The following is an 18,134-nucleotide window of genomic DNA, read 5'->3' as shown; positions in this document are numbered from 1 at the left end:
TTTGGCATTGCCTTTCTTTGGGATTGGAATGAAAACTGACCTTTTCCAGTCCTGTGGCCACTGCTGAGTTTTCCAAATTTGCTGGCATATTGAGTACAGCACTTTCACAGCATCGTCTTTTAGGATTTGAAATAGCTCAACTGGAATTCCATCACCTCCACTAGCTTTGTTCATAGTGATGCTTTCTAAGGCCCACTTGACTTCACACTCCAGGATGTGTGGCTCTAGGTCAGTGATCACACCATCGTGATTATGTGGGTTGTGAAGATCTTTTTTGTACAGTTCTTCTGTGTATTCTTGCCACCTCTTCTTAATATCTTCTGCTTCTGTTACATCCATACCATTTCTGTTCTTTATTGAGCCCATCTTTGCCTGTAATGTTCCCTTGGTATCTCTAATTTTCTTGAAGAGATCTCTAGTCTTTCCCATTCTGTTGTTTTCCTCTACTTCTTTGCACTGATCGCTGAGGAAGGCTTTCGTATCTCCTCTTGCTATTCTTTGGAACTCTGCATTCATATGGGTATATCTTACTTTTTCTCCTTTGCTTTTCACTTCTTCTCTTCTCATAGCTATTTGTAAGGCCTCCCCAGACAGCCATTTTGCTTTTTTGCATTTCTTTTTCTTGGGGATGGTCTTGATCCCTGTCTTCTGTACAATGCCATGAACCTCCATCCGTAGTTCAACAGGCACTCTGTCTATCAGATCTAATCCCTTAAATCTATTTCTCACTTCCACTGTTTAATCATAAGGGATTTGATTTAGGTCATACCTGAATGGTCTAGTGGTTTTCCCCACTTTCTTTAAGTCTGAATTTGGCAATATGGAGTTCATGATCTGAGCCACAGTCAGCTCCCAGTCTTGTTTTTGCTGACTGTATAGAGCTTCTCCATCTTTGGCTGCAAAGAATATAATCAATCTGATTTCAGTGTTGACCATCTGGTCATGTCCATGTGTAGAGTCTTCTCTTGTGTTGTTGGAAGAGGGTGTTTGCTATGACCAGTGCGTTCTCTTGAAAAAACTCTACTAGCCTTTGCCCTGCTTCATTCTGTACTCCAAGGCCAAATTTACCTGTTGCTCCAGGTGTTTCTTGACTTCCTACTTTTGCATTCCAGTCCCCTATAATGAAAAGCACATATTTTTTGGGTGTTAGTTCTAAAAGGTCTTGTTGGTCTTCATAGAACTGTTCAGCTTCTTCAGCATTGCTGGTTGGGGCATAGACTTGGATTACTGTTATATTGAATGGTTTGCCTTGGAAATGAACAGAGATCATTCTGTCATTTAAGAATTTGCTCAAATTCTTGTCCATTGAGTCGGTGATGCTATCTAATCCTTTCAATTTCTGCCATCCCTTTCTTCTTTTGCCTTCAATCTTTTCCAGCATTAGGGTCTTTTCCAATGAGTCAGCTCTTTGCATCAGGCACCCAAAGTATTGGAGCTTCAGTCAGTCCTTCCAGTGAATAGTCAGGATTGACTTCCTTTAGGATTGACTGTCCTTACGACTCTCAAGAGTCTTCTCCAGCACCCCAGTTCGAAAGCATCAATTCTTAGGTATTCAGCCTTCCTTATGGTCCACCTCTCATATCCATACATGACAATTGGAAAAACCATAGCTTTGACTCTGCTGATTCTTTACCTACACATCTTTCTTTCTCTCTCCCCATCATCTATTAATTGTTCTCGTTTTTCAAAACTGCACGAGTGCCCCTTCTTGGGAGAAATGGTATTTGAGTCTCCCTCTTTCCCTGTTAGATTGTTGCTCCTTTTTGTAAACTGTCAGTTCTACTGCTTAGTACTTATATCTCAATTTGCCCTGATTTTATTCTGCCATAAATTATAGAATTTCTTTTCTTTTATTCTTTACCATGTATTTGGCTTTCCTTACTGGAGAACAAATGTTGGGAGCAGTAATGTCTTGCTGACTCACCCGGCATCTAGCACCAGATGCTATAGATAGTACATGCTGATTGAATGGAAAATGAATGTAGATAATTGAAGATTAGGACTTTAGTGTAGAGAAAGAGTGTTTTCAAAGTAGGATTTGTTTAAGGCTGTGTTAGTTGACAAGCCCCTGATTATCAGCTGTGAACAAACACTGAGCTACTTTAACTAAGGCAGTTGTCTGTATTAATTTTCATTTCTCCTAGTGTTAGGAACCTGCAAGTTTTTATTGTATATGTTTTAGCTATTTAGTTTAGGCATTCTTTGGGCAGCTGGTTTATTTTGTTGTCATAATTGAAGTTGTACTCTGTATCCATCTACACAACCTTATTGGATTCCAATCTACTGAACTGGTGAAAATTTAATTTGTGTGGTTATTTTTAATTCTCATTTCAGAATAATTGAGTAAAAATGGAGATATGGTTGTATTTGTCATTTGTTGAGCATCTAACTTAAATTTAGCTTGGCATTAAGATTGTTTCTATAATCAGTATTTTGAGGCCCTCATGAGGTTAACTGTAGTTTTTTGGATGGTGAATTTTTCCCATTTTTCAATTTATTGATTTAATAACTTACTTGATAGTTTATGTAAATTTACTTTTGAGTTAATTATATAGTGCTGTTTTAGAAAAATAAGACAAACAGTTCTAGAAAAGACAAATGAAAATTTTCCCTAAAATTAGTTGAATGTACAAATATAAATTGTGATTTTTTTAAGCAATCTTTAACGAAACTTTTTAAGATAATTATAGATTCATGTGCATTTGTAAGAAATAATATGGAGAGATTCTATATACCCTTTACTCACTTTCCCATTGGTAACATCTTAAATTCCGTACAGTATCACACCAGGACATCAATGTGGGTACAGTCTACCAGTCTTATTTATGATTGTGGCTTAATACAGGATTAGTTTTCAACATGGGTACTTAACAAAAACGTGCTGAAAGTAGTCCAGATTATTTTTACATATATTGTTGCCTTCAGTCCTTACTATTCTATTAATTTATTTTTACCTTTTAAATTTAAACCATTGAAATAATATATATGTAAATCACTTGAGCTATTATTAAAAACTAAAGTACAAAATAATTATATTAGATTTCTTTAGCCTGACTCATTGAAAGACATTCACTGAAAAAACAAATCAGAAATGTTTGTTGTTTCCTTGAAGTGAAGAACTGTATATATTGAAAGACATTAAGAATTAAAGCCATCAAGGTAGTTTGAGGAATTAAGGTTGCAGAAAAGGAGGTATTTTTGTGTTTGTATGCTGTGCCCATACTCTATAACCATCCTGTTTGGTTTATGAAATGTTACCTGTTTACCCTCCAGGTGTTAAAAATTCTCAGAACTGCAGGCCAGATAGAGGACTTTTGCTTATACATATTGGATAAAATTAGTTTTAATCTGGAAAGATGTTCACAAAGGTTTTTTTTTCCCCTCCTTTGAGCATCTTCTCCCCTTACTCTTACACAAATTAAATGGAAGTAATTTGCTCAAAAGTCTGATGATTAAGAAACATTTACCCCAGATTGTGTCCCAGTAAAGTTTTTAAATTGAATGACATTATTATTTATTTAATTAATCTCTCTCAAGTTTCCCAGTCAAACCAGTTTGATCATTTTAGAGGCTCATCTGTGATTTTCCTTCTACCTCCTTTTCATCAGCCACACTCTTCCTTTGAATGTTAGTAGGTTATTGATGTCTCTAAGATTTCTCTCATCAGCCCTCTCCTCATTTTAAATCCTCTCTTTGCACTACCTCATCATTTGCCAGTTTTCCGGTTTATATCTTCATCCCTGGTCTCATTTATAGCCGACTTTTAGACTTCCACCCAGATCATCTCAAAGTATCTTAAAATGAACAGGTCCACAGGGAACTCAGCAGCCATCCAACATCGTATCTCCTCACTAGGTAACAAACATCATGAGTGAGAGATAGTGGTTTTTTTTCTTTGGCTCATGTGAATGGATGAAGGAATGCTTCTAAAGGTGGATGTCTGAGAAGTAAACTTGATTCCTGCTTTTATTTCATGCCTCCTTCAGGTCTGTTCCACAGTCTCGTCAGTGTTGCTGCCTTAGTTGTTCTGAGCCCGTCGACTACTTTCAAACCCACAGTCACTACCTTTGTTTCAGCTGCTGCCTGTTTTTTACCTGGATTACTTAAGCAGCGTCCCTGTGCTTGTGGACTCATCTCAAGTCTTGAATCCTCTGCAGTCTATTCTCCATTCTGCAGTCAGAAGAATGATCCTGAAAGCTCCCTATCCTGGCTTCCAGCTTCTCAAAGGACCAGTGGTTTTTGTACCTGTGATAACTAGACCTCAGACTGTCCCATTTCGGGGGGGATGCAATATGAGTTTGCCTGCTCGAATGAGATATGGCTTTGAAAACTGATTCTTATCAATGACTGATTATGGATAGGACAAATCCAATCGGTGAACCTATCTGATGTCAGTTTCTTTCTCTTTAAAACAGAAGTGTTAGTGTTAGTTGCTCAGTCATGTCCTACTCTTTGCAACCCCTGGCTCCTCTGTCCGTAGAATTCTCCAGGCAAGAATACTGGAGTGGGTTGCATTCCCTCCTCCAGCGGATCTTCCCAACCAGGGATCGAACCCCAGGTCTCCTGAACTACGGACAGATTCTTTATGTTTTAGCCACCAGGGAAGCCCCAAGGTGATGAACAAATCAACAGTACATGATAAAGTACTTGACAGAGTGCCCCATGTATGTGAATGAGCTGTTATATTACCCATGTTCTGATCCCACTGTCTTCTACGTATCTTCCTGTCATAAGTAAGGTATACAAGCATTCCTGATTTGAACAGTGTTCTAACACCTGAGCCTGATAGTATATGTTTGTTTAGGTCTAAGTGAAATTGAGACTTTCTAGTCTACATGCTCGGAGAAGGCGATGGCACCCCACTCCAGTACTCTTGCCTGGAAAATCCCATGGACGGAGGAGCCTGGTAGGCTGCAGTCCATGGGGTCGCGAAGAGTGGGACACGACTGAGTGACTTCACTTTCACTTTTCACTTTCATGCATTGGAGAAGGAAATGGCAACCCACTCCAGTCTTCTTGCCTGGAGAATCCCAGGGACGGGGGAGCCTGGTGGGCTGCCGTCTATGGGTTGCACAGAGTCGGACACGACTGAAGCGACTTAGCAGCAGCAGCACCAGCAGTCTACATGCTGTTAATCACTGGTTGCTAGTTACTCTCTGATTTTCGTTTTCTTATTTACAAAAATGAGGGCTTTGGACCAGATGGTGTCTAGAATTTATCTTTCCCTTTTATGATATAATTAAGGAAAGTGAAAGAATGAGCCCCAGCAGCTTCATTTACTAATTGATCATTTTTTATTTCCTTCAAATCTTTGTCCTTATCTATGCATGTTCTTAGTACTCACAGATAAAGTTTATTTTTTGCTTTATTCCACGCATTAAACTTTTCCCACGTGACTGCATTGCCTTTATTACTTCAGTGGTACATAGTATTCTGAGTATTCTGTAGAGTTAATGACCTTCAGTTACTTAGTCATCTTCCTGTTTTTAAACATTCACATATTATTTTAAGTCTTAGCATTCTTTTCTGTTCTCTCTTTCAGTACTGGTTTTACAGGAAATTCACAGTTACCGAAACAGTACAGAACTAAAAACTATTTATAGTCAAACAGCTGGCAAGCATTTATGACACCACATGCTTATTGGCCAAATCCGGAAATGGCTATCCACAATACTGTTGATTAGCTGTATTGTATTCTCAGGTGGATCTAATGGTAAGAAACCTACCTGCCAATGCAAGAGACTGGTTCAACCGCTGGGTCAGGAAGACCCCCTGGAGGAGGTCACGGCAACCTGCTTCAGTATTTTTGCCTGGAGAATCCCATGGACAGAGGAGCCTGGAGGGCCCTAGTCCATAGGGTCTCGAGGGGTCAAACACGACTAAAGCAACTTAACATGCATAGCGTGGGCTAAGATCAAATGTTAGTGCTTTTAAGAAGCTCTAAGTGTAGATTTCTAGGTTAAGATTTACTGCATTCAGGTTAAGATTGATCAGGAAATTCTGGCTTCCTTTAACTGATAAATGATTTTTTTTTGAAAAAACCCTCTTAATAATGACCTTTTTTTTTTTTTTTTCCTAATTACACCTAGTACATTGTGATTTTAGGGAAATTAAACCTTCCTACCCTCACTGGCCCTCTTGTGTTCTTCCCACCAAATCTCTCAGCCTAACCTCTGAGATAGATTCATGTATATTATCCAGGACTTCATATGCATATGTATACAACACCATACAGCAGCAACAATTTTTAATAAGGCCATATAAAGGGAACTTTGAAATACTGTATGATATCACTTACATGTGGAAAAAAGATAAACTCAGAGAAACAGAGGTGAAATGGTGATTACCAAGAATTGGGAGAGGGTGGAAGTCATGAGGAGATGTTGCTCAAAGGATACAAATTCCCAGTTATAAGGTTAAGTTTGGGAATTGAATGTACAGTTTAGTTCAGTTTAGTTCAGTTGCTCGGTTGTGTCCGACTCTTTGCAACTGCAGCACACCAGGCTTCCCTGTCCATCACCAACTCCCAGAGCCTACTCAAACTCATGTCCATCACATCGGTGATGCCATCCAACCATCTCATTCTCTGTCATCCCCTTCTCCTCCGGCCTTCAATCTTTCCCAGCATCAAGGTCTTTTCCAATGAGTCGGTTCTTCGCATCAGGTGGCTACAGGACTGGAGTTTCAGCTTCAGCATCAGTCCTTCCAATGAATATTCAGGACTGATTTCCTTTAGGATTGACTGGTTGGATCTCCTTGCAGTCCAAGGGACACTCAAGAGTCTTCTCCAACACCATAGTTCAAAAGCATCAATTCTTTGGTGCTCAGCTTTCTTTATAGTCCAACTCTCACATCCATACGTGAAAGTGAAAGTGAAGTCTCTCAGTCATGTCCGACTCTTTGCGACCCTATGGACTGTAGCCCACCAGGCTCCTCAGTTCATGGAATTTTTCAGGCAAGAGTACTGGAGTGGGTTGCCATTTCCTTCTCCAGAGGATCTTCTCAACCTAGGGATCGAACCTGGGTCTCCCGCACTTCAGGCAGACGCTTTACTGTCTGAGCCACCGGGGAATCTCACAAATCATCCATACATGACTACTGGAAAAACCATAGCTTTGACTAGACGGATCTTTGTTGGCAAAGTAATGTCTCTACTTTTTAACATACTGTCTAGATTGGTCATCGGTTTTCTTCCAAGGAGCAAGCATCTTTTAATTTCATGGCTGCAGTCACCATCTGCAGTGATTTTGAAGCCCCCCAAAATAAAGTTTGTCACTGTTTCCATTGTTTTCCCATCTATTTGCCATGATGTGATAGGACCTGATGCCATGATCTTAGTTTTCTGAATATTGAGTTTTAAGCCAACTATTTCACTCTCCTCTTTCACTTTCCTCAAGAGGCTCTTTAGTTCTTCATTGCTTGCTGCCATAAGGGTGGTGTCATCTGCATATCTGAGGTTATTTATATTTCTCCCGGCAATCTTAATTCCAGCTTATATTTCATCCAGCCCAGCATTTGTACAGTGTGATGATTATAGCTAGTAATATGATTGGGATTTACATTTATCATAACTGAAACTAAAAAAAAAATGTAAAGGTAAAAGCAAAATGCTCTATCAGTAATAAAATAATGCCCCCATAATTCCTCATGATTGTTTGTAGTAAATTAGGTAGCCTAAAGTTACTTTCTCACTTTTCCTCTAAAGTAATATTCATGTTTTATTTATTATATGCTAAGTAATAATTCAAACACATTTAATAGACCTATTACCTCTATACATGTTAAAAAGTGATACTTGCCAAGAGCCTTATTCTTTCTAACAAAAATAACTTTTTTTTCCTTAGCAAGGTCAGCATTGGATGCGGTTGTACGTTGTAAGTATTTCCACTCAATATTTTACATATAGTTTATTCTTTTTCTCTTAAGTTATATGGAAACTATTTGATTGGATAGCTCAATATTTTGGGTGTTTATTTATAATGGATATTTTGTTCCATTAATGATTTTTAGCTTCAGTATTTTAAGTATAGAAAGTACGTTAAAGGAGAATTCCTAGTTAGACTTAGTTTGTGAGCAGATATTCAGTGATGCATCAAGCATATGTGGAGTGGAAATGAAGAGTAACAATCCCAAACCTCCCACATCCTGGCTTTGTAAAATAAACCTTAAAAATAATTAGATAAATTATATTTGCCCTCAGTGAAGATCATGTTACTTGTTCCATTTGTATTCATTTTTAGTTTGTTTCCTAGGAGATTGTGTGTGTGTGTGGTTTTTTTTTTTTTTTGAGGCTCTTTGAAACTCTTAGGGGAAAAAAAAACTAGCATGTAGTTTGAAATATATATATATATGTGTGTGTGTGTATATATATATATATATATATCTTGGTGTTTGCATAATGCCCTTTGTGGTTTGAGATATGAAGCAAACTAAACAGAATCTGTTAACGTTTTTTTCTTTGGAAAAAAAAATTTTTTTTTTTCTCTCCAAAGCTACAAAACCTCCCAGATATAAATGTGGAATCTCAAAAGCTTGCCCTGAGAAGCATTTTGCTTTTAAAATGGCAAGTGGAGCAGCCAATGTGGTGGGACCCAAAATCTGCCTAGAGGACAATGTGTAAGTGCTTATCAATTTGGAAGTATAAGGTGCACTATTAAATTTTAGCAAATTGAATCTGAGTTTATTGGATCTTTTGAAAATGTATTGGGCATGCCTTTACTAAAGAAAAGTAAGGAGTCTTAAAGTTCTTAAATTTTGTATGAGTGTGATAAGAACATAGCATTTATCCAGCTTCATATATAGATCAGAGTTTTCCTCTGAAAGAATTTTCTATATCCCATCTGATAGTCATAGAAACAGATGGCTATTTAATTTTGATTCCTAAGTAATAGGGGAAAAGTTAATTCATTTAAATTAATTAAAATTAAAGTTCAGTTCCTCAGTCATACCAACCATATTTCAAGTGCTAATAGCTACATGCAGCTTGTGCCTACCCTATGTAACAGCACAGGTAGAAAGCGTTTCCATCACTGCAGAAAGTCCAAGTAGGCTTATTTTTGTCAACTGGACTGCCCTAGATAATGAATGCTTTATCTTACAAACCAACATTTCTCATTTTAAATGTTTGAGTGCTGCCTGCTGAAGTGTGAAGTAGCCCAGTAATAACCTCAAGTCCGTCATGGCCCAGAACTGCTTGCCACTAAACTGAATGGTTTCCTTTATTGAGATGCTCTGCAGAGTATACCTTTTTGGCTTTTTTAGTCTCCTACTCCTGTGTCACTTGTCGTGAAGTTCCTGGATTAGAAAAATGTTCTTTGACCCCTCAATCTAAAGTTGGACACCTGCACCTCACTTCACTCACCCCATCAGTGTTCATCACGCCCTTGCTGTCACACATGTTCTGGGCAGTGTGTACCGTATTCTCTAATTATTCTGATGATCATTTCTAAGTTCCTGGCTCTGAAGTCACAAACCCTGCTTTTTGTTGGTTGCTTCTAATCGGGTCTTGTTTGAAAAATTAGATATATGATAGGCTTTACATAAAATAATATATGTGCCATTTAATTATATAGAGTAAAGAGTGAGGTAATTTTATAGATAGGAGGAAATGAGGCAGTTTTTCCCAGCTTTTTGTCTTTTCTTTTTAATATAGAAGCGCTAACATTTTTATTCTCGCCCCTCTTTTCAGTTAGCTGTGTGTAGGATTTAGCCTCTTAGAATAAAACTTTTACTGTAAAATTAAAAGCTTGAGCCAGGTGATCCTAAGGTCCCTGCTCATTTCCTTTATCCTCATGCTGATGATAATCCATTGTTCATCCGTCGTCCTCTGATGTCTCATAATAGTCTTGCTTTACTGAATTGAAAGCATTTGGCTTTTCGAAGTTTGTAGATTTTGCATTAAGTAACATCCTTCCCATTACCTTAGAATGTTCCATTCCCCCTTTTCACCTTGTTTGGAGATACTTGATCCTGAACAATAAGTAGGAAGTTCTCTTCGAATGCCCAGCCCATTCATGACAGGCTATCTTCATCTTATCTCTGCCCCCTTGAAGCATGTAAGTTTTAATTCAAAGAAGAGATTAAACTAGTAAATAATAACAGGTTGTCTATTCACAGATTATAAGTTAAAAAGAAGAGAGAAGTGTATTAAGCAGTGGAGTCTGGTAAAAAAAATATTGACTCAGAGCCAGAGAATTTGGTTCTAGCATCATGGGCGTGTCATGTAGAATTATATTTCAGTTTGTTTAACCATAAAACTGAGACAGGCCACCTGTCCATCCACTTTTCAGGAATTTTTCTGCCATTCCTGTGAGAGAGTGAATAATTGATGGAATTTTATAGTTATGCCCCAGGCCCTGAAATCTAGTCCTTGAAATAGGGGACTGAACTATTGACCAGGTATACCTAGTAGAGAACCAGTAGGGACAATTCAGTCTAGTGCTTTCTTTCCAGTATGTTCTAATTCTGTATTGATTTTTCCATAAAAATTTTAAAGAAGTCTGAATTTTCTTAGCATCATTCATTCCATCCACTTTTTATTCAACAGGTATTTACTGAGCACAGTTCCTGCTCTCATGGAACACACAGTCTGGTAGGGAGAAGGATATTTAAGGAGTAAATGCAAAGAAATATTTAGAAATTGTGGCACACCCTGCTCGGAGCAGCAGGGTGTGATAGATACTGATGGGGGCAGTGAGATGAGATAAAGGTGTCCAACTTTAGACTGAGTGGGTCAAGGAATGTTTCTCTAAAACAGTGATATTTAGTCTGAGAATCAAAGGATTAGAAGGAAGACCGCCAGGGGAAGACCATTCTAAAGAGCAAGCTTGAAGGCCCAACGTGGGAAAGAGCTGGAGAGAAGTGGATAACGGCCAGGTCGTTGGAACTTACAGGCCGTGCAGAAAAGGAGATGAGATCTTTTTCTGAGAGTGTTGAGAGGTTGTTGAAGGTTTTCAAAGTCTGGCTTGTCTTCACTTCATTTATATTGAAGAAAATGATCTGACTGCTGGATAACATGATGAGAGAAGTAAGAGTAGACAGAGCAATTGGAGGGCCTTTCCCAGGTGCTGGCACAGCCTTTCGATTCCCCCCCTGCCACACACAGTTGGCAAGAGACTTGTTCGCATATGTGCTCACTGAAATATGTAAGTGGATCCTAAGAATACATAAGTAGAAATTTTAATATTTTCCTACACATGCTGTAAGTATACACAAACTCATTTTGCAGACTACTAGTCCAGATCAATGCTTCTCAGTGGGGGCAGTTTTCTCCCTAGGGGAAATTTGTCAAGGTCTGTGGACATTTTGGGGCATCAAAGTTACGGAGGTGCTGCTTGTAGAGACTAAGGATGCTCTTAAATTTCCTACAGTGCACAGGACAGCCCTTCCTCATGAATTATCAAACCTATAATATCATCGTAGACTAAGATTTAGAAACCCCAATACAAACAAAGATTAAAATAGGGTCATGGTCATGGTTTAAAGGACAAGTAGATGCCGTCAAGATATATTATGGAGATTAGATGGATTTCAAACTTCTCATTAGTTAGAAATATTTAGAAAATCCCAGGTATAAATATGAGGTGTCACATGATACATGAATTATAGCTTTTTTTTTTAGAGAATTGGGGATAATTTTTTTAGATATTGGGAATAATACTTCATCTTTTATTATTGTCTTAATGTTTGTACACAAGTTATGTGGTGGACTATTTTGAGGGATTTTTTTTTCCACATTGACGAGCAAGATAGGATTTTTGGCTGGGAGGACCAAAAGATAAAACCAAGGATATGATGTAGGTACTTACATAATCATTTTAAATGTAACTATATAAAAATATAAGAACCATTCTAAGCTCATGAGTGGAAAAACAAAACAGCCAGCCAGCCAGCTGGCTAGATTTGACCCATGGGCTGTAGTTTGTTAAACCCTTCTCTAAACAAATCATTTTAAGGCATAATAGCTGGAACATGTTGTAGGTATTTGAAACAGAACTGTATTCAAAGGTGTAGAATCTGTCTATAGAGTATTTAATCATTTTCTTTAACTATTTGCCTGCAGGTGTGGAGTGGTGGGAGGAACCTTCATATTCATGAAAGAGAAAAAAGTATTTCAGCTTGTATTAGTACTGGGTGACTAACCTGTGTACATTTAAAATCTTCACTGATGTGTCCTTTGCTGGCTATAGGTTTCCCCTGATGGAAGTTTGGTTTTTAAAACCTGATAAGCTACTGCCCTCTTGTGGGAAGCCCATGTCACCATGTAGCTCTGTTGCCTTTCTTCCTCTCTGATGTACACAGCTGCTGCCGCTCACTACAAATGATCTCTGCTGGAGAAGACACCGTGATGCTTAATTATAACTCTAATGGTTGATTAATCATCACTGTGGCTTCTTCACATTAGTGACGGCTATAACACATTTGCAAAAGGAATAGAACAGATGTACTTCGAAACTTCCCTGTTTTATGCAGCAGTCTTGTTTGGTACTTCTTACAGACCACCTTTCAAACCTGGTTTTGCACACATGTAGAAAAGATCTATGTTTTATTTAACTATTCCTGGGTCAGGAAGATCTAGAGAAGGGATAGGCTACCCACTCCAGTATTCTTCGGCTTCCCTTGTGGCTCAGCTGGTAAGGAATCCACCTGCAATGTGGGAGACCTGGGTTTGATCCCTGGGTTGGGAAGATCCCCTGGAGAAGGGAAAGGCTACCCACTCCAGTATTCTGGCCTGGAGAATTCCACGGACTCTATAGTCCTTGGGGTCACAAGAGTTGGACACGACTGAGCAACTTTGACTTTGACTTTCACTTTTTCAGTTTTACAGAACAAGTGAAATTTTGAAGGCAGATTCACAAGTATGAGTAGATAGTCAATTGCTACTAAGTCGTGTCCGACTCTGCGTTCCCATGGACTGTAGCCCTCCAGGGTTCTCTGTTCATGGAATTCTCCAGGCAAGAATACTGGAGTGGGCTGCCATTTCCTTCTCCAGGAAATCTTCCTGACCCGGGGATAGAACTCTGCATTACAGGCAGATTCTTTACCATCTGAGCCACCAGGGAAGCCAAAATTTTACAAATCAAAATTTTATGCTTTTCCTTTTTCAGTAGATCTTGGAGTAGAGTTTTTCTTTTACTTTTCAGTTTTGAAAAAATTACAGAAATCGCAGGCAGTTGCAAAGGTAGTACAGAGAGATCCCATGTGCTCTTTACCCATTTCCCCATGGTTAGATCTTACAGAATGATAGTACAGTATCAGAATGGAAACTGGCAATTAGTACAGTGTCTGTGTATAGTTAGGACTAGAGATCTCTTCAAGAAAATTGGAGATATCAAGGGAATATTTCATGCAAGGATGAGCACAATAAAGGACAGACGCAAAGGACCTAACAGAAACAGAAGAGATTAAGACGAGGTGGCAAGAATACAAAGAAGAGGTTTACAAGAAAGGTCTTAATGACCTGGATAAGCATGATGGTATGGTCACTCACACATCCTGGAGTATGAAGTCAAGTGAGCCTTAGGAAGCATTACTACAAAGAAAGCTAATGGAGGTGACGAAATTCCAGCTGAGCTATTTAAAATTCTAAAAGATGATGCTGTTAATGTGCTACACTCAATGTTTGAGCAAATTTGGAAAACTCGGCAATGGCCACAGGACTGGAAAAGGTCAGTTTTCATTACAATCCCAAAGAAGGACAATGCAGTGACTGTTCAAACTATTGTACAGTTGTGCTTATTTCACATGCTAGCAAAGTCATGCTCAAAATCCTTCAAGCTAGGCTTTAGCAGTTTGTGAACCAAGAACTTGCAGATGTACAAGCTGGGTTTAGGAAAGGCAGAGGAACCAGAGATCAAATTGCCTACATTCATTGGGTCATGGAGAAACCAAGGGAATTTCAGAAAAACACCTACTTCTGCTTCATTGACTATTCTAAAGCCTTTGAATGTGTGGATCACAACAAACTGGAAAATTCTTCAAGAGATGCAGTACCAGACCACCTTACCTGACTCCTGAGAAAGCTGTATGCAGGTCAAGAAGCAGCAGTTAGAACCGGACAGGGAACAACTGACTGGTTCAAAATTGGAAAAGATGTACAATAAAGCTGTATATTGTCACCCTGCTTATTTAACTTATATGCAGAGTACATCATGCAAAGTGCCAGACTGGATGAATCACAAGCTGGAATCAAGACTAACCTCAAATACACAGATAATATCACTCTAATGGCAGCAAGTGAAGAGGTACAGAGAACTTCTTGATGAGGGTCAAAAAGGAGAGTGAAAAAGCTGGCTTGAAACTCAGTATTCAAAAAACTAAGATCATGGCATCTGGTCCCATCACTTCATGGCAAATAGAAATAGAAAAAGTGGAAGCAGTGACAAATTTTATTTTCTTGCACTCCAAAATCACTGCAGATAGTGACTACAGCCACAAAATTAAAAGATGCTTCCTCCTTGGAAGAAAAGCTATGACAAACCTAGACAGTGTATTAAAAAGCAGAGACATCACTTTGCTGACTTTGGTTTGAGAATATTGTATAAATAGAATCATATAATATGTAAGCATTTGAGATTGGGTTTTTTTTTTCATTCAGCATAATGGTCTTGAAATATTATTATGTATTAATAATTTGCTCCTATTTTAATGCTGAGTAGTACTCTGTGGATATACCACAGTTTAGCTATGGCTCACAAATTTTAATAAGCTGCATTTTCAGTGTGTTTTTCAATTTTTCACTTCAGGCTTCTTTGACGCATAGGTTATGTTAGAAGTATATTGCTTAGTTTCCAAATGTTTGGAGAATTTCCTGTTATCTTTTATTGTTGATTCCATTGTGGTTGGAGACACATTTGATATGATTTCAGTACTTCTAAATTTGTTGAGGTTTACTTTATGGCCCATGATATGGTCTATCTTAGTATATTCTGGAAGAATGGGTGCTTGGAAAGAATGTATATTTGTCAGCAAGTAGAATATTCTTTAAATGTCAATTAGACCCTGATGGTTAATGCTGCTGTTGAGTTCTGTATACTCTTTTTAATTTCCTGTCTTTCAGCTGTTGAGAGAGGGATATTGACATGTCCAACTGTAATCGTAGATTTGTCTTTTTCACCTATGTGTTTTACCTGGGTTTTCTTCACATGTTTTATACCTTGATTGCTTGGTACACACACTTGGGATGGCTATGTCTTCTCGCTAGATTGACCCTTTGATCATTATGCAAACTTCCTCTCTGTCTCTGATATTTTTCTTTGCTCAGAAATCTGTTTTAATTGATGTTAATATAGCCATTCCTGTTTGCTTTTGTTTAAACAGCTTTATTGAGATATAGCTCATTTACTGTACATTTACAGTACATTCATTTAAAATACACAGTCAATGGATTTTAGTATATTCACAGATGTGTGCACCCATTACCACGGTCAGTTTTAGAACATTATCATACCTCAGAAGGGAACGCTGTGTCCTTTAGTTATTGTCCTCCTGCTTCTTTCTCATTGTGCTCTGCTGTTACTTAGGTAACTGCTAAGTTTACTTTCTGTCTCTATAGATTTGCCTATTTTGGACATTTTATGTATATGTATATATATATATATATATACATACATATAATATGTAGGGTTTTTTTGGTGATCAGCTTCTTCACTAAGCACAGTGTTTTCAGGGTTCATCCATGTTATAGTATATATCAGTACTTCACTTCTTTTATGGCTGAATGATAGTCCATTGTATAGATATGTCACATTTTGTTTAGTTTCATTCATTTCATTTCCATTCATTAGTTTGTAGACTTCTGGATTGTTTCTACCTATTTATTATAAACAGCATGTAGTTAAGTCCTATTTTAATCCACCATCCCAATTTCTATCTTCATTGGATATTTTTGACCTATTTATACTTATTGTAATTATTGATGTGTTCAGGCTTAAGCCTGCCATTGTATTACTTTCTGTTATCTGTTTTTTGTTTCTGTTTTCTTTTACTGCCTTCCTGTGAGTTATATGAACATTTCTAAAGACTTTTTATTTATTTATTGTGTGTATCTCTTTGTATAGCTTTTTTAGTGCTTGCTTTTGAAATTTACAATCTGGCCCATTACAGAAAAATTTTGCTGACTCAAAGTCTAGACTTAAGAAAATGAGAGAGAAAATGTTCATTGTCCAGAGTAAAATTAAAAGTATGTTATGTTTGTAGATATTAGGAATAGCACAAAAGTTGAGGAAGTTATCTTTCAGTGAGTCAACAAAAACATCACTCACATCATTGACAGACAAGTGAAATTCCAGCATATGTCTTTATTGTTCACTGTTTCAGGTTTTTCTGACTTTGTTTTATTCTTTAAATGAAATAACATGCAACATTTGTGTTGGAATTTTACTTGTTCATCACTTGCTACCATAGGTTAAGTAAAATGAGTTCCATGAAAATCATAACACATTCTGTGAGAATCAGTGGCTAAGTGAAATTTATGATCAAGTATGTATTTTATTATTTCGAAATTGTGTGCTTCAGATCCTTTCTATCAGTAAAAATTATAATAAACTTACATTGTTGGTTGAGAATGTAATTATTTCAAATAGGTAAGAGAAACAGTCTAAATATCTGTTGATAGATGGATAAAGGACAGACAGATGTATCATGTATGAGTAGTGTGTATTCACATATATGCATACTCACTTCCCCACCACCTCAAACCACTTCTTAATCATTTAACAGCACATCACTGTGAATTTTTAGAATAAAAGGTACCTACACTTTTAGTTTAATAATTTTAATTCAACAAACTGAACTGATAAAAAGCAAATATTTTTCTCGTACCTTCCATTTCACAGTATTTATTATCTTTATGTAATGGTCTGTGAGCTGCCCGCGGAGGTTGATTACCGCAGAATGACATTGCAAGTCTTATAGTTCAATGCTGTAATTATATGAATACAGTATTCCTGCTTCTGGGTATTGAGAAATTTTGCATCAGTAATCACTAAGAGAATGTTCACAATTAAGTTAAATCTTACTTTCAGAGTATAAAAGATTTTGGTAGCATCTCACCTCTGTTTCATGTCATATTAACTTTGCAGAAAGGACACTAGAGTTTACCCTTGTTTATTCCCTTGAGAATGGTGCAGGCTGTGAGCATAACGTCCATGTGTTTGATGGATTTTCTAAAATGATGTTTCATAATCTGATGCAGGGCAGCAAGAAAGAGTCTAGTATTTTGACTGTAATACTTTTATTATATATTTCTATTTGTGAAATCTTACTTAAGAATGTTGCTTTTAAATTATTCAGTGTTAGACTGTCTTCTCTGACCTGGTAGAGACCTTTCAGTCTCCACTGTGGTATTAAACAGCTGTGTGTATATATAACATTCCCAACTGGTTTTTTTTTTTTTTGGCATGAATGGCTTTCCCTGATGGAGTTTATGTGCAATATCTTAATTCTAAATTTGTCTTAACTTTTCCCCATTCAGTTTAATGAGTGGTGTTAAGAATAATGTTGGAAGAGGAATCAATGTTGCCTTGGTAAATGGTAAGAATAATTATTTTACCTTACAAGTATGGTAGATATAAGGGTATAGTGGTATATAGGTATATTTATATGGCCCAAAATAAAACAGACTCTTATATCAAGAGATCAGGTAAGAAAGACTCAAGCTTGACATTAAAGCTCTCCCCCGACCCTCCCACAACATCAGCTATGAGTAGAGATGAGACACTGCATTTCAGTGTTTATATCATGTTCTCTTAGAAGCATCCAACTTGCTGTGCAGTGTATAGAGAGCCTCCCATGAGATTGTCAGGGTACAACATTATCTAACAATTGATGAATTCTTGCTGTAGATATTGGAATCCTAACGTAATATGTCAGAATGATGTCTGTTTGTTTCTAAGGCAAACCATTCAGTATCATGGTAATCCAAGTCTATGCCCCGATCAGTAACACTGAAGAAGCGGAAATAGAACGGTTCTATGAAGACCTACAAGACCTTTTGGAACTCACACCCAAAAAAGATGTCCTTTTCATTATAGGGGACTGGAATGCAAAAGTTGGAAGTCAAGAAACACCTGGAGTAACAGGCAAATTTGGCCTTGGAATACTGAATGAAGCAGGGCAAAGGCTAATAGAGTTTT

At 37.5% G+C, this 18,134-nt stretch overlaps 1 protein-coding gene across 1 annotated transcript in view; it reads left to right on the top strand.

The window, feature by feature from the left end:
• Window positions 1-18,134, top strand: part of FAM3C (family with sequence similarity 3, member C) — a 39,147-nt gene that overhangs the window by 8,895 nt on the left and 12,118 nt on the right. The window contains exons 3-5 of the mRNA XM_010838069.1: window positions 7,845-7,874; window positions 8,493-8,616; window positions 17,474-17,532. Of these exons, the coding sequence (XP_010836371.1) occupies window positions 7,845-7,874; window positions 8,493-8,616; window positions 17,474-17,532 (213 nt within the window). The remainder of the gene's footprint in view (window positions 1-7,844; window positions 7,875-8,492; window positions 8,617-17,473; window positions 17,533-18,134) is intronic.

The sequence above is a fragment of the Bison bison genome, unplaced genomic scaffold (genome assembly GCF_000754665.1).
Source record: "Bison bison bison isolate TAMUID 2011002044 unplaced genomic scaffold, Bison_UMD1.0 scf7180017864089, whole genome shotgun sequence".
Taxonomy (NCBI): domain Eukaryota; kingdom Metazoa; phylum Chordata; class Mammalia; order Artiodactyla; family Bovidae; genus Bison; species Bison bison.
This window is presented reverse-complemented; position numbering and strand designations above follow the sequence as displayed.